The sequence below is a fragment of the Callorhinchus milii genome, unplaced genomic scaffold (assembly GCF_018977255.1).
Source record: "Callorhinchus milii isolate IMCB2004 unplaced genomic scaffold, IMCB_Cmil_1.0 Scaffold3, whole genome shotgun sequence".
Taxonomy (NCBI): domain Eukaryota; kingdom Metazoa; phylum Chordata; class Chondrichthyes; order Chimaeriformes; family Callorhinchidae; genus Callorhinchus; species Callorhinchus milii.
Window position 1 is genome coordinate 52,736,594 of NW_024704744.1, and position 24,598 is coordinate 52,761,191.

Consider the following 24,598-nt stretch of genomic DNA (forward strand, 5'->3'; position numbering starts at 1 on the left):
TTGTTGTTGATTAGTCCTGCAGCACTGGGGTCACTGTTGCATTAAATAACGTCATGCTGTGTGACTTTTTGAGAGTAGTTGCAAAACTCCTTCACAGGTTTAGCAATGTGGGCTGCCAATAATATTCTAATTTCTAACAGATTTGTAATTGTTGCCTTTTAATAATAAGGGGATTCCCCTCTCCTCAGTCCAGGGAATAAAATATGTAAAAACCTGAGCCAACTGCTGTCAGGCAGGTTCAAAAACACCAGAAATCATTTTTAACTTACAGCTGCTGAGACTGGGGCCAACCAATGCAACAGAATGTAGTTATTTAGTTAAGACTATTAACAGCCTGGACGCTGCTCTGAGTGGCTGCACCATACATCACCCACCATTTCACCTGACACACAGCGGTGCCATATTCATTGCTGTGTCATCCTCTCCTATTTGTGCGAGTGAACGCAATATGTACCAGAAGGTAACTGGAGCCTGGGGAACCAGTAAAAAGAAAAAAAAGTCAAATGGCTTTTGGGAGAGGAAATGAGAGAAATGTAAGGAGGAAAAGAGCATGACAACCACTTTCTAACCTAATTAACATGTGTGCAGTTGTTACTTAGTTTCAATCTCTTAAAACTACTTGAGTGATGGGATTTAGAAACAAGAATCCTGTCTACTTTTCACCTCCCTAATCCAGGAGCGCTGAGATCATGTGTATCATGCCTTGACTAGTGCCCTGGTTGAGATTGGCCAACATCAGCACAAGCCTGTCACTTGCTTGTCTGCATTGTGGTGCTTTTATCCCCAGCCATCAGAGGAAGCAGCTTTGTCAAGACTTTGGATCGGGAGAGTGAGAAAGATATTCTGAGGTTAGCTGTTTGGAGTCATGTTGCTGTGAGCATATCAGATGTTTCTGAGGTTAAACTGAAATCTGGAGTGCCATTTTTTGGTTGGGAGGCATGTAATTCCATGCAGCTTCTTTCTGAAAGGTGTTTGGAGCACACACTATCTTTGCAGCTTATAGTGTTGGGATGACGGATATCACAGTCATGAAAGAAAAACAATGGTGGGAAAATGCAGAACACCATACATAAATGTGCAGTCAAGCCACTTGGCTAACCAAGCTGAAAGCAATTTAACCCAACATTTACCCCTTTGATGTGAAGGAAATCTGTTGTGGAATTAATAACGAACAAATCATCAATCTTAAAACAAATTGATGCCTGAAACCACATGGTAAAAATTATAAAATGGGGAGGGGAAAGAATGTAGAATTGGAGAATGAGAAAAATCAAACACGAAGACAATGAAGAGTTAATTTTAAGAAAATAAAGTAGTTATTTGCTGAAAACTGCAATTGTTTCTTATCAAAATCAAGATTTCAACTTTCCCAGCAGAAATCTCTTGTGTGCGTCACAAAAAGGGAAGAGTTTTTAATTATTGCTTCCATTTCAAGATGTACCGTTTTAACTGCGCTTTAGGTCATCTTTTCTCTCCCCACCCTCTTCAGCTCTCAACCCCTAGTTCAGGTGCCCAAACAGCAGTGTGAACAGCTTTGAGATGTCATCACAATGTGAAAGGTGCTATATAAATGTAAATTGTATTCCTTTGGTTTCACAAGTTTTACAAATAACATGGTAGTAGATTGTGTAGCAAGTAAAGTTTCACCAATAATTAGAGGTATAAACAGGGCAAGCCACCAGTCCCCACTCCATTGTAACAGGAAACTTACAACAATAAAAACTTGCATTAATTAAAGCACCTTCACAAAGGATATTGTCTTGCAGTGCTTTGACCGCATCTCCAGCTTGGGTTTTTCCGTTGACACTATCTTTCCTTAAAGGGAAAGGCCTTTATACAAATCATTTTGTTTCACATTTCCCCCACTTATTTGGGAAGAGAAGACGTGGGACATTCTTGCAACTGGGATATGTCAACAACTTTCTTTAAACATCAGGAGGACGAGTTTGCAGGGCTATTGGGAGAGAGCGGGGGAGTGAGATTGAATTGGATAGCTCTTTTCAAAGAGCTGGCGCAGACAGAATCGTCCAAATGGTCTCCTTCTGTGCTGCACGATTCTATGATCTGCTTAATGATTATCGATAATGGTTGTCCATACAGCCATTCCCTTTTTTAATCGCTGAAGCAGCCAACTAAATAATTATTCTTGCATTTGATATAGTGCTTTATCATATCTCTGAGTCGTCTCAAAACGCTTCACAGAATACACTGTAAAGTGAATTGACTGTAGTATATTTGGGGACAAAACAAAATATAAATATAAACAGTATATTTAAAGCTGTTTACACACAGCAATGGTTCTTTAAGACCGCAAGCAAAGCGCTCTGTCTAATGAAAAAATTCTTAGACAAGCTAAGTGGATATTTCATAATAAAGTAGACAATTGTTGCAATTTGTTAATACATTGTTTGACAAATTGTCTTTGTTCCCTTTGAAGTTTTATTTCACTTCTTGTTAAAAGCTAAAAGCCTGATTACTCAGAGGTCCAACATTCCACCTTGTCTCAGGTGGTAAGACCATTTTCTCTTAAAAGTTAAGATTGCACAGAATTGTGGAAAATTCTTAAATTCAGTCTTAACTTTAAGAAATGTGGAAAATTGTAGATAGGGTATCATACAGAGGCTCAGTTGCAGTGAGTGTCAGATAAACATCAATGATTGAGTGCAGAAAATCTTTATAGGGTTGATTTCAAATAATTAACTAAATGGGAGGAGTATGGAAATTGTGTTTCATTTATTTTAAATACAAGTCAATGGTTACACTTCTGAAAATGGAGCAATCTATTTTGTACAGTGATAGATTAAAAGTTGAATTTCAATTATATTTTCAGGAACTTAACGGCCAAATGCAGTGTAAGGATTGATATCATCTGTTTTCCATGTGCACCGCAACAAGGAATGGGGGAAGTCAAGGTCATCAGCTAGCACATTCTCACTCTTAGAGTATGTCTACTGTTACTCAAATTTTATACAGCAGAATTAAACAAATGCACAGAATGCACTGTAAACTGGGGTTACTTTTTGCAATAAGCACAAAATATGGCATTGTTAGTCTTTGCAGCTTTTGGTATATTTATAGAAGTTTTTTTTAAATGTAAAACATAGACAACTTGAATTTTCAGTTCTTGAGATCCTAATTCGTCTGCACATGGGCTGATGATTTGCAAATCAACCAATTTATGTAAGTCCAAGGCATGACTTTTGGGAGGTGAGAATATGAAGCACGTGTTCTCCATGAACTTGCCAAAGAAAAGATGAAAGAGATTTAGGGGTGTTAGTTGAATCATCGATACCCATATCAAAACAGTGTGCATCAGCATTAAAAAGGCAAAAAGGATGCTGGAAAATCAGTTGCAGACCCCCGGACATCACACTTAAGTGATATTAGGTCAGACTGCATCCAGAGTGTGCTGCTTACAGTGCTGGTTGGATAAGGGGCTGCTCAGACCTGAGAGATCAATGAGGATGATCTCAGGTTAAAGGAATGTGCTATGAGTACTCAGCCTCTTCAATTTTGAAAGAAGACATCTCAGGAGGGACCTTATAAAGTAATACACGTTTCTAAATGGGATCGAAACAGTAAAAATTACTTTTGGATATCCTGAGCAGAACAAAAGAACACAGGTTTAGGATTACAAAGGACATTTTCAGGACTGACCCCAGAAAGTATTTGTTTATTCAAAGGGTAATTAACAACTGGAACAGGTTGCCACTTGAAGGGTGGGCCAGGACACAGGAATCATTTACAAAACAGCTCGATGGGAAGACAGAAATGAGAACAAATGGGCTGAAGGCGCTCAAACTAATCTTGTGATGTATTACACCTAGTAGTTCAGTAATAGGTAGCCAGTGTGCTGTAGTTTGGTACATTTACTAGTCAACAGGCTGTTAACGTGATCAATGTGGAACCTGCACTGCCAGAGACTCCCAAGAAATCAGCTCCATAGCAGCTTTGTAGGGCTCATTGTTTAAACACAATACTGTACCATGCACACTCCACAGTCTAAAGTAATTTTACTAAGGCAAGAATGTTTGACACAACTTAAATTAGGAGCCGGGAAATTGTGGTAAGGGGATAACTGGGACAGTCTTGATGGTAGGCAGTGGTCCGACAGGTGGAGCAACATATTCCTCTTCACGCAGCAAACGGAGAAGTATTCGCTTTTGGTCCTTTGGCCATTGGTAAATGAGCGTGTTGTTCAGCCAGTGAGGCACGTGATCCTGCAACAAAAGGGGGATTTGAAGTTTACAATGTAAAATGGGCCGAGGGAAAACACTGAAGAGTATCATCCATTTGTTTACACAAACCACATCTTGGGTAGCATTGTGCTTGTTTATTGCTGTGAGAGGTTTTAGTTATACTCTTAATCCCTTTGAAGCCTTACTGATCAATCCTATAATCTGGGTTTAGCTGTTTTATTCTGGATCATGTAGAGGGAAGAGCTTTATTTGATTAGGTCTGGACATTAGACCAGTTTCCCGCATGGACACTTTAGATCTCAGCATTAGCATTTACCAAGCTATAAAACTGCAATAATAATACTTACATTTTTAAAAAATATTAATATTACAGTATGTACCAGTTAAAAAAAAGTTTAATGTCAAGGTTGCTCTGTATGTTGTCAACTTTCCTCCAAATGGGTTGTGATCCAGTGAGACAGCAATCAGCAGGTACAAGTCTTGGTCTCTTCAAATTAGTACTGCATCTACTTATAGGACAATGCCATCTTGTGGCTATTTAATTGTTGTCTGCTTTTGATACATTAGCATTGTAATCTCTGAAACCAGCACAGGCAAACCTATTCAGCAACTAGTCACTTGAATTCTAACTAGTTACTGTAAGTTGAGGTATAGTTAAAAAAAATTGACAGGAGTAGCAAAAAACATATGCCTGATTTGGTGAATTCAGAGAAATTAAGCCAGATGTCACCAACCGAAAGCTTAAAATAACAACTGCCACCGTTTCCAGGAATTCTCCCTTCAATTTTCTAACCTTTGCTGCAGCTCTATGATTCATGTTGGGAAATTTTCAATCTGGACATAAGTATTGGATATCTTGTGCTGAAATTATTATTGAATCCATCAGTTGATTCCTATAAATGTCAGGTTCAAATTCCATTTTTGTCTACTGCGTTCATGTACAGAGTTGTATTTTGCATTTTTGCATTATTTTTGCAGAGCAATGGAAGGTTTTTTTTTACTTGCCTTGGTGGCATTGGCAAACAGTACAGGAATAAACCTGAAGTTCATACTTGCTTGCTGTATAAACTCAATCTGCATCTGAAAGGAAAAACACAAACAACAGTTAAGGCTCAACTGTGATCAGCCAAGGTCACACACTATCTTAGTTGAGGTGTAACATAGACTGAGACAGAAAAGCTTCCACACCAGCGTCTTTGGACATTTGCACCAGAATGATCCCAGATGATAACAGATCCAATCACTGGAGGAAGGGAATGAAAACTGGCAGGGCTTTATTTGTTAGGGTTTATTCCTGATTTCCCCCTCCCCAGGATTCGTCCCAACTCTCTTGGAAATCAGTAAACTGAGTATCAGCTGAGTGGCTCATATTTTCTGGTTTCTCATCTGTACATTGGATATTTGGGTTAAGCACTAAAGCATTGCCATTGTCATCTAGACAGTTGGGAAGAAACTGGGGGTGGGAGGCAAATTCAGCAATGGGAAAATCATGAATATATTTCAAAATCTCATTCGCTTGAGCTTCAGAACTTGGTTACTATTTGACGTTTTCACACCTCTGGGGACTGGAATATTAAATGGCTCCACTTCAACTTTTAAACTGGAGCATTGGCACTGTGCCCTTTCCTTTTACCTGGAGACTTGGATTAAAAAAGGGATAAAATATATCTTCTAAACAATCCTTGTACTGTTATCAAATTGGTAGGTTTCCAAGACAATTACAACTTCACATCAGTTAAAACAAATAATTATTCCTAATTCCTTAAACATTAAGGATTGGATGATGCTAAAACTGTGCCACTTGTCCTGAGAGAATGAATCTCTGATCATGTCAATATGCATAATTTATTTTGAGAATTTGATGGAGTGTGGTGAATAAGACTATCTTTGAAAGCCATGCCACTTTTTACACTGACACTGTATGTGATCAGACACTTGCCTGGAGATAAAAGAAGACTGGATGAACTCAACTCTGAAATTGCTCACTCTGCTGGCACTCACTTTCTGCTTTCTTGTCTAAAAATTGGACGCTATATCAAATGCAAGGATTATTATTATTATATTATTGGTTCTAAGTAACAGAGCTTTGCTGTTGCTGAGACACTGGGCGGGTGGGGGGAAAGAGAGAGTCAGGTACAATTAGGAATCCTTTTCAATTATTATTAAGTAAATTAGTTCCTTCCTATAAGTGCGCCAGCAAGTTGGAAATTCTACTTTTGTCTAGTACCTTCTATAGAGATGATTTGTGATTTAATGGTTTATTTTTGCAGTGTATGCCAAAGCTGGTTATATCTATCTATGTGTGGGCTTGGGCCTTCATTGGATGGTTAGGGTGGTCTCAATTCTGAGAATATATCTGACTTATTCTAAAGCTTTATGTAAAATGTTCTGTTACCAGAACTTATTTTTTTTTAAAAAAAGGATTTAAATAAACAATGAAAATTCCAGTGTTAATATACTTATTCCATAACCTGATTACAAATGCTGAATTGAAAATCGGCTTATATCAAGATTCACAAATTCTGTTTCCTCACCATTTTATGGATGTATTTTGTGTGCAAACTGTGTCCATCTTTTAACTGCTCCAACTCAGTTCCTTCAATGTCCCGTTTGTACTTTGGACTAATTGCTACTACAATCATCACTGCCCTCTGCAAAAGAAGAACAAAGCAATGACTATTCTGCAATTATAGTCCACCTCATGTATGATTGCCATTATTATTAGTGTGATAATGTTGTGTTATTGCTGACAATAATATGAATGTATTTTATTGTATTGTATTTCAGAACTCATTGTTCTGACGAAAGGTCATCGACGTGAAACGTTAACTCACTTTCCTTTCTCCATAGCTGCTGCCTGATCTGCTGAGTATTCCCAGTCACTTCTGTTTTTATTTCAGATTTCCAACATATGCAGTATTTTGTCTTTTGTAATAAAACTTGCCCTTAATTGAGACATTTGGTGAGCAAAGTTTTTGTGGTTCATACACTTCATCTGAACTCTTCAATCAGACTTCAGTTTCATTACTCATTCCTTATAATCGTTTTCATAAATGTATTACCACGGTCTCCTTTAAGATACAAATGTAGCTGATTACAGCTAAAGATAGTGCTGAAAGTAATGTGGCCAAGTTCAAATACCAAACGAGGGGCAGGATAGGGTTGCAGACTAGATACTCACTTGAGTTGCGAGTATAAAGGTTAATTCAATATCAAGTCTAGTTTCTGTATAATCTTTATCGTCCACCTGAACAAACGGATGAGACCTTGACTTAACGTCGCAACAACAACAAAATTATATTTGTATAGCGTGCTTCACGTCGGGAGGATGTCCCAAGGCGCTGGCTCATCTGAAGGATGGCACATCTAACAATGCAGCACTCCCAACTCCTCACGCCCCCAGGACTGCATTGAAGTGCCAGCCTAGACTGTGAGCTCAAATCCTGTTTGCTTCTAAATGCAGATTGACCATTCTTTGTCATGTTCATACTGTTAGGATGAGCAATGGCAGCATCCTGTATAATGGTCTCAAGCATTTCCCCAATATATATGTGTGATAACGTTTTATTTCACGTTTGTGTGACATTCAGCATCCAACTCTCTACTTACATTAGTCAGGTAACCTTCCATCCACTTGATAATGTCTATACCACGAACAGAGTCTTCAAAAATATCAATCTGCAGTAAAGCAGCAACTCAGGTTAGTTTCCATTGTAACATTCACATTGAATGATGTGGTCTGAGAATTCATCAGAGAACACATTTTTGCCATGGCGGAGTAGAGGGGATGAGGGATGTGGAGAAGGCAGAGCTGGCTGAATGAGCGCAAGTGTGGACAGCGGGAGAGGAAAGGATCAGGCTCAATTAAGGAAACCCCTGTGGTTTGAATAGGCTATCAACACTCACTGCCCACCTGACATAAATCATGGTCACTTGGGTGAACTAAAAATGTCCTAAGGAGAACTGATAAGAAATGACAAGAAAACAAAATGATAGTGAGTGAAGTCTGGAAACAGGGTAACCATCCTCATAAATGGGCAATGTGACATGTTCAGAAGGAATCCATATATAATGGGGTTTAAAATGCAATGATTTTGAATGCGATTCCTGGATAAGGAAACTAGAAATACATTACAATGACTCCTAGGAAGCTTCAAATGCAAGCTGGCTGGAACACATCTGGCTCCTGGCAGGATCAATACTTATGAATCCTGTGAGAATCCCGATTGTGATTTTTATAGTCTGTACTATCAAAGCACGAACCACCACCACTGGGCGAGGTATAGGAGGGAGTTTGTGGAACTAAACCTCAATAGAAGGGAAAACAAAGAATTTGACATTCTCAGGAGAGGGGAAGGAAGAATGTTGGAGAAGAAAAGAGAGAAAAAAAATGGAGACAGAGATGTAGGACTTACCGCTGCCTGAAAGCCATTTGTTCGCAGAAAGTTGACAAATATTAGAATTTCATCTGCTACGTCCACGGAGTAAGTTACAAATACTTTTCCTATAAGGGAAAAAGAGCGCAGTGAGCTGCTGAAAACCTGCAGACTTAATCTACTCCATCTGAGTTGTTTCCAGTGAGTAAACACTGATTATAATGGGTCAGGATTGAGGCAGTAATGTGCTGGTTTGTGGTGTACGGTACTCAGGGCTTGTGTATGTGGAGAGGATTACTAGCTTTTTTTCATGCAAAGGATTTGCTGTCAAAAAGCTCCAAAGTTATTTGCCTGATCATTGTTCTCACAGTAAACAGACAAACCATAGCATGGCCCGACTAACTGGTCAGCCCATCTCTTCTGGTTACCATTTCAATTAAACGTCCAATGGCAGCCAAGTGACTCATAAAGAAAAATGAAAATAGTAATTGTGCAGTGAAATTGTCTACAATTCAGGTGGGAGGAGGCTAGGGGCTCTATTCTGCTCCTCCTCAGGGCTCAGGGCATTCCCAGCTCCCCTTAAAGAGGTAGGTAGATTGGAGGGGGGAGTTGGTAGCGGTAGGGCTGAATCCTCTCTAGCTCTAGCCTGTGCTTATTAGAATTGACAATTATAGTATAAACCCGAATTGGACACTCACAGGTCAGTGTGAATGAATTTAAGAAACTGAGCAGGGCACTTCCTGAGATTGTTTCACTAAGATTTAGAGCTTCCTCTCTTAATTTATAAACGTATCTCAAAGCCCAAAGTTCCCCTCAGATGCGTTTTGCATACTTTGTGTTTGAAACGATTGTGACAGAACCTCGGTTTTCTTGGTTCCTTTGTGCTCCAAAAAAGTTACGATTTATCCTTCAGACAAACCACAACGAGCAGCTCACTTTATTGCAAGAGCAAAGCTTGAATCAGAAGTGGACTTGCTCTAACATGAATTAAGAGAGGAGTGGGCAAAATATGGCCCGGGCCATTTCGGGCCCGCCACATGATTCTATCCAGCCCGTCATTGTGCCTAGCAATAGAAAAAATTATAGTTTGTTCAGTCCCAGAAAGTCACACAAATTTTAGATTTGAATCTGACCGGGAACATCAGGCAATCACACTTCTAAATTGTGCGCACGCTCCCTTAAGTGTTGAATCAGGCTGACGTCAGAAATGTATGGATCAGCAAATTTTCAAACACGCGTGGCAACTGCGGCAATACTTTTCACTGAAGAGGACGTTAACTTGAAATGAGTTTATCAAAGAAGCAGAAAGTGGACCCTGAAGGCCGAATATTCAACAAAGAATGGACTTCTAAATATTTTTTTTAACCAGTGTGGGTGGAAAAGCTGTGTGCTTAATTTGCAAAGAAAGTGTGGCAGTGCTCAAAGACTACAACTTGAATCGCCATTTTGAGAGCAAACATGCTTGCAAATGTAAGAACGTTTCTGCCGAAGAAAAAGAGGAATAAAGCTGATGAGATTGTTGTTCGATTGCAAAAAGAGCAAAGCATTTTTACTAAACAATTTGGGTCCCAGGATGAGATTACAAGAGTGAGTTACGTGATTGCAAACAAAATTGCCAAAAACAGCAAACCATTCTCTGAAGGAGAATTTATAAAGGAATGTATGGTTGACTGCCTCGATTTTATGCCCAGACAAAAAAAAACAGTTCGAGAACATTAGCTTGTCAGGCGAACTATTGTTAGACGTGTTGAGGATATCTCTGAGAACCTATATTTGCAGTTACAAAATAAAGTAAGTGATTTTGCATGTTTTTCACTGGCACTCGACGGGAGTTGTGTTGTCAAAGACACAGCCCAGTTGATAATTTTTATTTGAGGTATCACCAAACATTTTGAGCTCACAGAAGAATTGGCATCAATGCAGTCAATGAAAGATACGACAACTCGAGAAGACTTTTTGGAGGCAGTAAATATGTGTATCTTAAAATTAGGAATGGAAACCATGGTGACTGTGACCACCGATGGAAGCCCAAATCTGACAAGCAAAAATGATGGGTTACTGAAAAGAATTCAAGATCAAGTCAAAGAAACAAATCCAGAACAGAATATTGTTTTTCTACACTGCATTATCCACCAAGAGGTCCTCTGTAAGAGTGTTCTAAAACTAAGCAATGTCATGGACACAGTTACGAAAGTGGTCAACTACATTCGAGCAAGAAGATTAAACCACAGGCAATTTGTAACTCTGCTTGAGGAATTGGAATCCAAGCCCACAGATTTTCTGTATCACACAAATGTAAGATGGCTTAGTTTAGGAAAGGTCTTGAAAAGAGTGTGGGAACTGAGAACAGAGATTGATTGATTTTTGGACATGAAACAAAAGATTTGGATTTCCCACAGCTGAATGATACGAATTGGCTCTCTGATTTTGCATTTGCCATTGATATCATGGACCACATGAATGAACTGAATTCAAAACTGCAACGGAAGGGGGAATTATACAGACTTTATTTTATGCATGTACAAATGTAAGACTTGATTTTGAACTATTATTAAGCATTTGCATCTATATTATTTGTTTGGCCCGCGAAGCTTACCAAAAATCGAAGTGGCCTGCCAGCCCAAATAATTGCCCATCCCTAATTTAAGAGCAGTTGTGTCCAAGTCCTTTGTTAGCTCCTACTAACTGTATCATGATGAGCAGCTAAATGACTGAACAGGGGACAGAAGGCACTTACGTAATGCGTCTGGAAGACTAGTTGTTTTGGGGACACGGCTCGCAGGCAGGTCTTGTGGAGCTGATAAAGGTTGGTGGACGTGTGAAATTCGATCAGAGGTCTGTTGGGAACGTATTTTCCGCTGGGCTAGAACTGCTTCCTTTCTGTTTCAAAAAGAGTTATGAGTTATTCTTTAGGCAAACCACAGCAAGTGGCTTACTGGTTTGCAAGGTTGAACATTAACTGTTTCTTTTGGCCATCTGGTAGGCTTTCACCCAATAGGGGTGAAGAACAAATCACAAACCACAACAAAATGAACGTTCTCACACAGGGTAAAAATACAAGCATTTTGAAGCAACACAAACATGTTATTGATACAAAATTACAACTGTTTTGAATACAAGTATGTATTATTTATGTCGAACCGCAGATTCATCACTAAACCATCAGTATTTAGTGAATAATTTTGATTAGTGAATAATAAACTACCATTGCATTGGAGCGTTGAAGAAAAAAATTGGAAAAGATCAATAATGTTGAGATGTATAATACAATCAAAAATTGTCACATACTGTACTTTGGTCCTGTGATGGGAGCTTACGTGGGATAATACTGGGTGAAAGTACTACCTACCATCTATGGGTGGCCCAATGGCTTCAACATTAAAGTGTTGGATCCATGACTCCAGACCTCTCCAGTTTGTAGCAACAACAACTTGCACTTATGTAGTGCCCTCCACGCAAGGTAGAGTCTCAGAACACTTAACAGTGGCGGAGCCCGACTCCGAGTCAGGGGTGGGCAGGGGGAGGTGACTGTAAGCATGGTCGGACGGGACTTGAAAAAGGGGAGATAGGGGGCAAGGTGGAGGAATTGAGTGTTCCAGAATTTTGGAGCGTAGTGGCTGAAAGTGCGACTTCCGATGGTAGAGTGGAGAATGTGAGGGACGAGCAGGAGGCCAGTGCCAGTCAAGCGGAGGCGCCGGGTGGTGAATTGGAGAGTGAGGAGGTTGGAAAAGTAGGGAGGTGCCAGGGAGTGAAGGGATTTGAACACGAGTGTGAGGATCTTGACGTTGATCCGTTTGGTGATGGGGAGCCAGTGGAGCCTGGGCAGAACTGGTGAGATGTGGGTATGGAGTTTGGTTCGGGTCAGTATGTGGGCAGCAGAGTTCTGAATGAGTTGGATATTTTGAATGGTGGAGCTGGGGAGACCGGTGAGGAGTGCGTTTGAGTAATCCAGGCGGGAGGTGATGCATGAACGAGGGTTTCGGCTGCATTTGGCGTAAGGTACGGTCAGAGGTGGGCAATGTGGAGGTAGATTGGACGCCTAGATTGTGCACTGGTTTGGTGAGTGTAAGGGGGAGCTCAGGGAGGTTGAGGGTTTAGATCTACAGGATAGCGTAGCACCAGAAAAACCTAATGTGGCACCTATCACCTTGCAACTTAACACCCTGTGAGGTTTGTTGAACAGAATGAGGGAAGGAGTCCCTCAGGAATTCATCTCTTACCGACCAGAAATGAAACTCGATGGCCAAAGGGCTGCTTGTGCAAAGATGTCCTGGGTGATCCTATCCCAGAGTTTAAAGCAACAATTTGGAAATGTTTTAAAATTCAATTGAAGTATTTAATTAACATTTAATTAATTAAATGCATAATTAATTAAATGATTAAGTGTTATATAATATATAATAATATATATAATATTTGATAGAGTAGATAGGGAGAAACTGTTTCCACTGGCAGGTGAGTCGGTACCCAGGGGACATAGATTTATGATAATTGGCAGAAGAACCAGAGAGGAGATGAGGAGACATTTTGTTTTAATACAGAGAGTTGATACGGTCTGGAATACACTACTCCAAAGGGTGCTGGAAACAGATTCAATAACAACTTTCAAAAGGGAATTGGCTAGGTACTTGAAAAGGAAAATTTTGCAGGTTTATGGGGAAAGAATGGGATAGTGGAACTTCCAAAGAAACTACTTGGCCCAGAAACGATGGGCCAAGTAGTTTCCTTTTTTGCTGTAATATTCTAGGATTCTATGATTATAATATTATAAAATAAAAGTACTCCTCCCAGCTGGACGTCGTGCTCCACCCGTCAAGCACTCTGGGATGCTACCCTGCGTGATGAGTGCTATATAAATGCAAGTTGTTATTTAAAGACCCTTAGCTTCGAAAAGCAATTACCCAGAAGTTTCCTGGGGTGTACAGGCGTCATATGATATCATATGATGCTTTCAGCCATCTTTCTCCCACTCACCACTGTTGCCCCCCACCCCTTCGCCCCCCATCCCGAGCTCGGGTGCAAATCTGGGACTGTCCAGCACCTTGCGACGTCTTCCACATATGAAAGGCCTTATATAAATGCAAATTTGCATTGAATTGTATCAGTCTGTTTCTCATTTCACGTTTTGATGTTGCTTCATTCTTATTTTATTCTCACATTGTTTTCCTTGGTTCATTCATTTTTAAATTTTACTAAAACACAATCATCTTTTTGAGTTACAAATGGGATCCAATATGAATGAACAAAAACTTGCATTTATATAGCGCACTGCACGCAGGGGCATGTCCCGGAGCGCTTTACAGTGGCGGAGTCTGACTCTGAGCCAGGGAGAGAGGGACGGGGAGGTGACCATAAGCAAAATCAAAAAAGGTCTTTAGGTGGGATTTGAAGGTGGGGAGGGAAGGGGCAAGGTGGAGGGATTGAGGGAGAGAGCTCCAGAGTTTTGGGGCATAGTGGCTGAAGGCACGGCCAACGATGGTGGAATGGAGGGCATGAGGGACAAACAGGAGACTGGAGGCAGCCAAGTGGAGGCAGTGAGTGGTGGGTCAGCAGGTTGGATAGATAGAGAGGTGCGAGGGCCTAAAGGGATTTGAAATCGAGTATCATGAAATTGATCCATTCAGTAATTGGGAGCCAGTGGAGCTTGGCAAGGACTGGTGTGATGGGGGTACAGAGTTTTGTGTGGGTGAGTATCCGGGCGGTGGAGTTTTGAATTAATTGGATTTTGTGTATGGTGGAGCTGGGGAGACCAGCGAGGAGGGCATTAGAATAGTCCAGACAGGAAGTGACAAAGGTGTGGACAAGGGTTTCAGACAGGGTTGACAGATGTTTAAACAACAATGCTCCAGAAAACACCAAAATATAAAATACTGAAGATGCTGGCATAGGTGCTTAGTGACGTACTCACCCAAAATCCTGCTGTGCTTGAACAAGTTGCCTGAAGCTGCTCTGGGCACCTCCACCGTATTGATAGCTCGAAAAGAATGGAGGAAGGAAGTCAGCCATCATACCTGGATGCAACTGAGCAGGAGCCACAGGCATCTCCTGTCTTGATTTTATGGGTGGAGTGAAGGGGAAGTGTGGATGTGCATTGGCATGGCACTGGCTGCACTCACAGACGGCAGGATTATAATTTGCACCATCTGAAAGGAAAAAAGTGTAAAAAATTAACTGGAGCTATACTTCAAAACTTCTCACCAAGAATAAATCTACTTCTGTATTTGCAGCTCAGAGAATTTGTACAAGAAAACTTCTAATCACAACCTGTAAGAGACTGACCATTTGCCAGCAGTTACACGGGCTCTGTACTTTTAATGGTCAGTTTCTATTTTTTCTCTGACTGGTACCTCTACTTTCCTGGTGCCATTCATTCAATGTGATGGGTGGCCAAGTCTATATGACATCTATGATCTCGAAGGATCAACAAGTCAGGAAACTAGAAACTAAGCATAATAAAGAAATGGGCTGGACAGTGACTTAGTGCGCTATGCTTTCACTTCTAGGATTTAGATTTGAAATTAGTTTGATAGGATAGGTGAGGCTTCCTCTATTGGCTGCAGATATCCTGAATAAAATAGGTTTTGAAAGTAATCTCGTCTTCAGTCCAAATGGCAAAAACTGCCCAGATTTGGTTAGTAATGTCCCTCAGAAAGGTTACTGATTTTCTGATACGGGAAATGGCAACACACCAGTGCAATAGGGTCAAGAGTGTCCTTCAGGTGTCAAATATTCCATCTGGCCCATAGCCTGTAAGTTTCTCTGAAAAGTTAAGAGGATGCTTTATTGTACGAGGAAGTTCTTAATTTGAAAAGCAGCTTTCCTCCGTTTTTAAAAAAGACTGGCTTCTAAAATGTTCACAAATCTGTGTGATTCAAATTTTGAAGATAAAATGGTCTAACAGACTAAGTTGTAGTAAGTATCAAATGTACAACAACTTACATTTATTTATATAGCGCTTTTTCACATTGGGACATTAGGAGGATATCTCAAAGAACTTTACACGGCTGATTGGGAATTTGAGCTGGGAGGGGAGTGTTGAGTTGGGTAGAGGGTGTTTTGCAGGTGAATTGTTGGTCTTAAGATCGGCTGCCAAAAGTACGATTAAATTGACCCCATCGTGGCTCTTGTACAAACCACATTCTGGGGCAGCTCTTAACCTGTCAGGGACCTGACATGTTCATACCTTGTCAGAACACTAAGAGTCTAGAAGCCTTGTGGTGCATCAGCTGTGACCTACAGTGCAGAAAGCCTCCTCCATAACTCCACTCACCATCAGGAGAGTGATATTAATTAAGAGGGCCACTGAGCTGGAGAGTCACTATGTTTAGCACAGCTGCAGGTCCACTGGAAAGTTTCCAGCAACAGAGAGCTCATTAAAGTACAAGGCCAAAAAATCACACACCTGGGCATTCTTTTACCAGAGCTGTAAAGAGATAGATCAGACTTTCATGACACACACGGTCCCTTTAAGAATCAGATCTGCTTAATGTTCGTACTCACCAACCAAACAATTGGATTGCAACTATTTTAATTGTACAGCAATTTAGTTTAGCACAATTAGAGGCACTTTATACCCATTGGGCTGTAAAAACTGCCAGAGATACACAGATGATCTCACTTTGAACCACATTATAGAATCTGCTGACAAGTTCCAGCATGTTCTGTGGTCATGGAGGCGCGATCAGTGAAGGGAATGAATGGTGAATCTTCGGATAAAGTTTCAGAACAGACGTGACAAGTAATTGGCTGGAATTGAGGAGCAAACATGAATGAATGACAGGGACTCAAACAAGTAGGGGTGTCTGTGTCCCAGCAATGGATCCATTTGTTCCTAATCTTGAGCTATGCACTGGTGAGCAGTCCTTATAAGGAATGCACTCAGCTCCAGTTTTTGAAAATGAATTTATGATCCCAGATTTCAATCAGGGATTAGTGACTGCTCTCCAGCCCACAGCCTGCACTGTTGAGTGAGTTCTCTGCTATCCCATACAGTACAGAGGTACAGAAAGATCCTTCTGCTTCTCTGAGACTGCTCTCCTGACTCTGTTTTTCTCTGTCTGTCTGCAGATCTCTCTTTCTCTAACCCATAATATAACATACCTGTATCAGATATCTCACTATTGGCCTGGAATCATTTTATAAGTGTACTGGAATTTGTTCTTGAAGATGTCAAGCACCCTCCTGTTAAATTGAGGACTGAAGCAAACATACATTGATGACTGGAACAGGTTGTTGTTAAGGATGGTGGGGCCAGCACACTGGACTCATTTAAAAAAAAACAGCTTGAAGTTGTGATAGGGAACGGTAGGGTGGCTATTCTGGTGGGATGAGATCGGAGGGCCGAAGGGTCTCTTCATCGGAACCAATCTTGTCATGTTGTGATTTGTTAGTGGAAGGGTTCACTTTTGTAGCAAAACATCTGTCCAAGGAAACAACTCCAGAATTCAAAATCAAGAGGAAAGATGTAGCTCTACAAAAATCTAACTTTATATTCACTAATCATTAGCATTTCAAGGCCATGCTCATGTACCTTTCCCCATTTGTTAATCCCTTCTCTGCTGACTGAGAATGAGTGTTCACTATTTACTTCCGGTTATGTTTCTGTCTTTTACGAATCTTAGGAGTGGAATCTGTAATGTTTCTTAAGACGTTGCTTGTGATGACTAGGATAAAGGAACGAGTTACAAAACATCACGAATTTCATTCCTGTACTATCCCTGGTATGTTACAGTGGTTCAGTCCAAGAGAATTCTTGGTTTAGCTCAGTGTTTGGGTCTAAAAGTGACAATTCAATACCTCAGATCGCACACCAACTGTAGATTTGATGTTTCGATTAATGCTAACTTCTGTTATTTGGTTTGAGCTAAATATCTGCTTCACTAATGACAGAGTACAGGTAGCTGGAGTGGGGTCAAAATGAAAGATGGTAGGAGAATGGCATAGTGGGCTGGGGAGCACTGTGGTAAGCTGCACCTGACTGGCAGGTCAGACACCAACAGCAATAGTTAAAGACAACATTCCCCGTCCCCTACAATCTGCCCATTCCTTGCCATATACTAATCTGGTGCTTTTTTTTAAAAAAAGAATTTGACTAATGCAGCATTAAGTTGCCTTTCCTGGGACATTCCCTGCTCTGTGTGGGTGTGAGGGGAGTCTTATTCTAGATTTACTTGCGATTTGTTCATTTCAAACCTATGTCTCTAGATTTTCACATTACTCCTTTTAACAAGTTCTTTCAAAAAAAAATTGGTCACTTCAATCCATGACTGTTTGTGGGACACAGCTGTGCGCAATTGGCTGCTGCGTTTCGCCCACAAAATATACAGTCAATTCACTTTACAGTATATTCTGTGAAGTGCTTTGAGACGTCTTGAAAACGTCTCAAAGCACTTCACAGAATATATCAAATATGAAGATTATTATTATTATTAAGTATCTTCCCTGGAAGGACGATCATAACTTATTAAGTAGCTGACTACTCTCCCACTCAGGGCTACCTTCAGTGCCTTGTGACGTCCTCCTGACGTGAAAGGCACTGTACAAATGTAATTTTGCTGTTGTTGTTACACATAATGCCAGGATACAGATTACAGCAACACAGTCGTGTATGCAGTAGCAAAAATTGTAATATCAAATTTGCAGTATCTATTACACACGTTACTTTGAGAATACAGTATATATTGTTCCAAATAAATCATGTGGATTAGAAACACCAGCGAGGACTATATGGTTCAAATGGCCTGTGTTGGTGCTCTGATCTATGTACTGGAGTTCTTTCTGAAGAAGATAAAGCATATTTTGTTTCAAAATTGCTACCAGTCTTATATTCGCTGGCAAATCAAAACCAGTGCAGCTCTGCAGGGCTGTGATTTACTGGTGAAAGAGTCCACGTGCGAGAGTTGTGAAATTGTGAGTACGTGTGTGAGGTTACTGTGTGGGGGACATAGATTTCCCACACAGTGTTGGTCAAGCACAAGATCCCAATTCTTTGGTGGTAGTGTAAAGGCAGGTGTCAGATGAAGTGATAGGAACTGATATCTGGTAGTGTACATTTTTATATATATATATTATACACACAGAGTTTATAATATTCGTCTTTGAAGGAATCAGGTTAAATCCAACTGATTAAAATAGTCCTTGTGTATTTTGTAAGCGGAGTAAGTCCTGTGAAGTGCTTTGTGACATCTTGACAACATGATAAGCCACTACATTAAAATTAGGACTTACAAGTATACAAGTATAATTATATATATAGTATTAATCACAATGCAAGGGCATAGCCATGTGGTACATCGGCATTATGACGTTTAGACCAATTGGTTAACAGCCATTAACTGGGCGACTGCCATTCTGTGCCTTTCTATATCCACTGGTTTTCCTCTGAGTGGGGCATAATACGTTCTACCGATTTAAATGTGATGCTACATGTTAGGCCTAGGTTTGCTAATAGTTTGGACACAATAATGCTCCTTGCCTTTGATACAGCACCTTATCACATTATCAAGACATCTCAAAGCGTTTCACAGGCTTTTTACTGACTGTATATTGTAGGCAAATGCTGAGGACAGAGTGCGCATTGCATCCCAGACATGGGAATTTCCATGTGTAGGTGGAATCATGAAACTCTCAGTCTGATTTGAATAATATTAAATGTGACAAATGGATTTCTGCATTGTCAGACATTGGCTGACAAAAAAAATTGCTTTGCCACAAATATAATAAACCCTCAATCTTATCTACCTGGAACTAAAATAAAAAACAGCAATTGGTTCACTTACGTGGTGGAGCTTGTAGCTGGTGATATCCCTGCTGGTTCCAGTAGGGAGGAATTCCCAGAGGGTATGGAGGAGGATAGGCTGGAGCGTAAGAAGGTGTAAACCTGCTGTACATATGGGATAACAGAGGCCCTGGAGGCTCCAGTTCATTCAGGCCAGAGATGAGCGGCCCTGGTTGATCCAGCTGACTGTATCCAGTATCCTCTCGGGATTCATACCCAGTGTCTTTACTTGGTAAGTTCAAGTGGGGCTGGTGCTTGAAAGTAGGAGGAGTGTTTGTGAATGAGCCGTCAGCTCCACTTCCACTTAAATCGGGAGAAACGTCAGGGAGGCTCTTTTGAACCTTATGCAGATCAACCCAGGAAGCACCAAAGTTCAAAGAATCTAGAAGTAATCATAATAATAATAATATTGATTTGATATAGCGCCTTATCACGTTCTTGAGATGTCTCAAAGGGCTTCACAGAATATACTGTAAAGTGAATTGACTGTATATTTTGTGGGCGAAACATGGCAGCACACAGCAGTGTCTCACAAACAGTCGTGGATTTTGTGACCAAATTAGTATTTTTTTTGAAGAATTATTACCCCCGGAAAAGCGATCCACCAATTGATTAACAACCGGGTTCCTACATAATGCTAGGTAAACAGAGGCATGTGGAATAAGGAAACTTGCCCAATGTTTCGCCCTGCCGGGAATCGAACCTGGGTTCTCTTGCCTATGAGGCGAGTACTCTAACCACTAGAGTACTCCAAGTAATCTTGGTTCCACTTGCTGCCTGTCCCTGGCTTTGTTCCAGGTGTCCTTCAATTCCGAGTGGGTTAGGCTAGTCCTCTCTGACGCTTATGCAGGCCTGCCACAGGTCAATCGGTACTGGAGCTGAGACAAGGCTTGCTCTTTCCACAGCTTGAAGAATGCTCAAGCTGGTTGGCATTACAAAGGCCCTCCAATCCAATTCAGGGTCTACCTTGAGCCCCACTGAATCTGGGTTCCTGCATCATGCCGCTCGCTGCCACTGAACAGCTTTGGGAAACAGAAGTCAGGCTGAGCCCGAAACTGCCTGGGGACAGGAGGTAGGTGCCAGCTTTCCATTCACTGAAGCTGTGCCTTCCACAGCCATTTTATTAGCAGAGTCATTATGAGGTGCAGCACTACAGTACAACACAATACAAAATTACATTTGTAAAGCGCCTTTCACGTCGGGAGGCGCTGAACAATCAGGGATGTGAGGGTGGGGGGGTTGGGATCAGGGAGGGCGGAGGGCAGGAGGGTGGCCGAAGGCACGGTCAAAGAGGAGGGTCTTGAAGGAGGCAAGGGAGGAAGTGAAGTGAAGGCAATGTGGGATGGAGTTCCAGAGGGTAGGGGCAGAGAAGGGCTATGATAGGGACTGGGGTCAGGCTTTCCATTGCTATTGCACTGACCAAAAGGTCCTTGTTCTTCACCAATAAAACTGCCTTGTGAAGCTTCAGGCGGGACCCACCAGTCCGTTGTCTCATCCACCTCCTCAGGCATGCTTTGCGGTTCTGCTCCAACTGAAAAAGTTAAGTAAAATGGTACCAGATTGGAACCACGGACAAGGCTACTATTTAAAACTTTAAACTTCCTATAATTTCCCTGTTTTTAACCAAACAGGCAGCACAATGTTCATACTCTGTTGGCCCATCTTTGTAAGCTGAGGTTGTTCAAGTTCCTGGACAGATAACTGTTGCCAGTATTTTGTGCATCCATTCAACGGAGCTTAAATATTCTGAAATATTTAAAACTTTAAACTTGTTATAATTTCCCTGCTTTTCAGCGATTCAGAGATTTTCACTGACAAGCAAGTCAGACCCAGGAAAGTTGAAAATTGTGAGTCATAGAATCATAGAATTATAGAGCACAGAAGGAGGCCATTCGGCCCATCATGTCTGTTCCAGCTCTTTTAAAACAGCTACCCAAATCAACCCTACTCCCCCGCTCTCTCCCCATAACCCTGAAAACTTGTCCTCCCCAAATAATTATCTACTTCTCTCTTAAAAGTTGTTATCGAATCATCTCACCATAACTGGAGATGTGCACTCCCATAGGGCCCATGTGCCCTCTAGTGGTAGTAGAAGGGGAAAAGAATCGCAAAGTTGGCTGCTCACAGTCTCCATGGGGACAATACCGATCAGGAAGACAGAAAAAGGGAAAATACCTGACGCGGTTTAAACATATTGGGAGGGGAACCTTAATACAATGACCTGTATTCTTAGTGTATAGTAGACTACAGTTAAACTGGGAGAGAAGGTTAAGTGCTCAGGTTGCAGTGAAGACAGGCAAGCAGTTCAGCTGCTAAACTGCTTCAGTTCTTGCTGTGTGGAGCACACAGTGAGGGGAATGCAATCAGTGCTAGACAAACATACATCCATAAATACATACATATATCAGAATATCAGCACAATATTCTGATATACCAAAAAACACTTTCCCCTAACTCCCATTTAATAAAAATCAACAACTCGATCTGAAATATTTAGGCAGTGCCTTTGTACAAATGAGAACAAGCTTGCAGGGCTATGGGAAGGGAGTGGGGGAGTGGGGTTGGTTTGGATAGCTCTTTCAAAAGAGCTGGCACAGATACGATGGGCCAAATGACCTCCTTCTGTGCTGTACAATTCTATGATTCAATTAAGTGCATCTGTCTGAAGAGCATGCTGGGAGAAACTTAGGTTCTTTCTTTTTATTCGGCATATTATTCATTCTATTTTTCTTTTATCAGGTGCTGTATTAGGGTTAGGGTTATCCCTGCTCCAGCATCATTCAGTGCAAATGGAGAGGGCAAGCAGACTGGTCACAACAATTATCCTCATTAGTGTGCCACCTAGTATCCTGGTCAATAGCCTTCAGATGAAGCCATTCACTTCAGAGCTGTTCATCATGGGACATTGCTGTGTGCAAATTGGCTGCTACTGCCACCTTTGCTTACAACGTAACAGACACAGCACCAGCAGAGTTAGGCACATGCAATCCATGCATGGTGCCCCAAGACAACAACAACACATTGCATTTATATATTGCCTTTCCAATTGGGAGAATGTCCCAAGAGGGGTCCTTGTTGTTGTGACTCAGCGACATGATCAGGTGGTTTATCATGGCTCGAGTGAAGCAGTGGTATAGACAGAACAAACATTTACGGAGCTGAGATACTTTTATCATAGGTGGTATGTTTTAATGAAAATGAATAGAAGGAAGTACATATTCATTTTCATATATTAATGAAAATAAACACATTTGTTTCATTAACAGGTATGTGATAGCAAATAATATGCTCTGATTTCTAAGGGGACAGGCATGTGATGGCATCTAATACATGACAATTTCTAACAGAATTTCTGAATAAAGAAATCAGTGTCATGCCCACTCACAACCATCCTACATAGCAGAGTTCCAGTGTGTTAGACTTGGAGATATATGTCTCATAAATTATTGACTTTGAAATTAACCACTTCAAGAGAGAAAATTGTAAACATACCTCTCAGGCAATCCATCTTCTGTGGTGGAGCTCACAAATCTATGGTCAGCCAGTGGAAGCACTTGGAGAGCACTTGTCCAATACAAACCTCTGAATAATGCAACACACAACAAATATTCATTGATTCCAAAAATAATAACTGATTTCACATAAGCCACGACCTTACAGAAAATGTTCACATTTCTTTCTAAACTTATTAAAACATATTCTCTCGGAGCATAGTAACAATACGAAGCCTTCAGTCCATTCAAGTCTGTTCCGCCAGTTTATTAGGTCATGGCAGATGTTCTTGTCTGATAGTGATTTACTAATTATTTTCATCAGACTAGATGATAGAGATTACTAAAGATGAATTTAAACAAGCTTACATGGCAAAATGGGCGCTTGGAAAATTAACAAAAATCCTTGCATTTGATATAGCACCAACCACATTGTCACAATGTCTCAAAGTGCTTCACAGGATTTTGACTATGTATTTTATAGGCAAACGCAGCCGACAATATGCGAACAGCAATGCCCCACAAATAGCCATTAAGCGATTTCCCAATTTTTTTTGCGCGGGACAATTGTTGAACAGGATCCGAGCAGAATCTCCCTTCTCTCTGAAGAGTGTCACGGGATGTTTAACATCCATCTGAACAGGCAGACAGGACCCTGTTATAATGTATCATCCAAAGGATGGCGTCTCCAACAATTTAGCGCTCCCCTGCCCTGCCCTGCCCTGCCCTGCCCAGCGTGGAATGCGAGTTCAACGTCCCGTGGGGGCTTGAACCCACAACCTTCTGATCCATGTCATAACATCAATCACAAAAGAAGAATGTGATTGAACAGATCACTTGAAGCAAATGGACAGAACATAAGACGAGCAACAACAAAAAAAGGCACAGACATTTAGGTTAGAAAGAAGCTGCCCCACTGAGCCAAGGACATGTGGAGCCTCACACATTAACAACAACAATTGCAAGTGTGGAGTGTGTGGACCATTGACTGGTTTTGCCTTTGGATCTTAGCCTCGTCTCTCTCTCTATCGCAAATCCCACTTCCAACCTCCCCTCACTGTCCACCCCCCACACACCCCACCCCCCCACACCACCCACCCCCCACCCCCTACACCCCCCACACACCGCCCCCCCCCCCACCCCTACACCCCCCACACACCACCCACCCCGTGTGCAGCCAAACCAACACAAGAACATCTCAGCACTGGGGGTCCAGGACAGCCCAACGCCCCCTCCCCAGGTACCCACCTGGCAGTGCTGTCGCCGAGTGAGCTGCAGCTCAGGGCCGTCGGGAACAAGTGTTGGGAGCAGGAAGAGGAACTCACACACAGATCAGGGACTGTCCACACACCCAACCTATGCAAATCCACGGACCAAAGGACACCCTCCAGCTGAGTGGTTACTGGAACGCGGATCCACTGCTCGCCCAAAGCCTCCTCTGATCCGCCTCCTCCCTGTCCCGTCCCTGTCCCTGGTTCTGGGGTCATTATCAATGCACAGGACGTGTCGGGACGGTTCGGAAACTTCTCCTCCAACTTTCGTCTGTGTGTGTATGTGTGTGTGTGTGTGACTGTCATTAATGTTCTGGGTGTCAGTGATGGACAGGATCTGGAAACCTGCTCCAGTCTGTCCAGGTTTGCTCCTGTCACAGCAGTGAGCCGAGGGGACAGGCTCCAGCCACCAGAGCATCCCACTGTCTGCAGGGGCTGCTGAGCTGAGGCTGGAGAGGGAGGGAGGGAGGGAGACAGACAGACA

General features: G+C 41.6%; 1 protein-coding gene across 2 annotated transcripts; it reads right to left on the reverse strand.

The window, feature by feature from the left end:
- Positions 1-2,714: 2,714 nt before the first annotated feature.
- traf3ip2a (TRAF3 interacting protein 2a) lies at positions 2,715-24,166 on the reverse strand. 2 transcript variants are annotated; one of them, XM_007893962.2, is made up of 11 exons: positions 24,092-24,166; positions 22,845-22,934; positions 20,832-20,883; positions 19,354-19,734; positions 14,484-14,718; positions 11,313-11,455; positions 8,615-8,703; positions 7,809-7,877; positions 6,734-6,850; positions 5,205-5,279; positions 2,715-4,220 (listed from the first exon to the last, which is right to left on the reverse strand). In XM_007893962.2, the coding sequence occupies exons 3-11, from the start codon at positions 20,845-20,847 to the stop codon at positions 4,047-4,049; spliced, it is 1,299 nt and encodes a 432-aa protein (XP_007892153.1). In that variant the 5' UTR covers positions 20,848-20,883; positions 22,845-22,934; positions 24,092-24,166; the 3' UTR covers positions 2,715-4,046. The 2 variants fall into 2 exon arrangements, with proteins under 2 accessions (XP_007892153.1, XP_007892152.1); XM_007893961.2 differs by having other exon boundaries at positions 20,773-20,883.
- Positions 24,167-24,598: the final 432 nt, after the last annotated feature.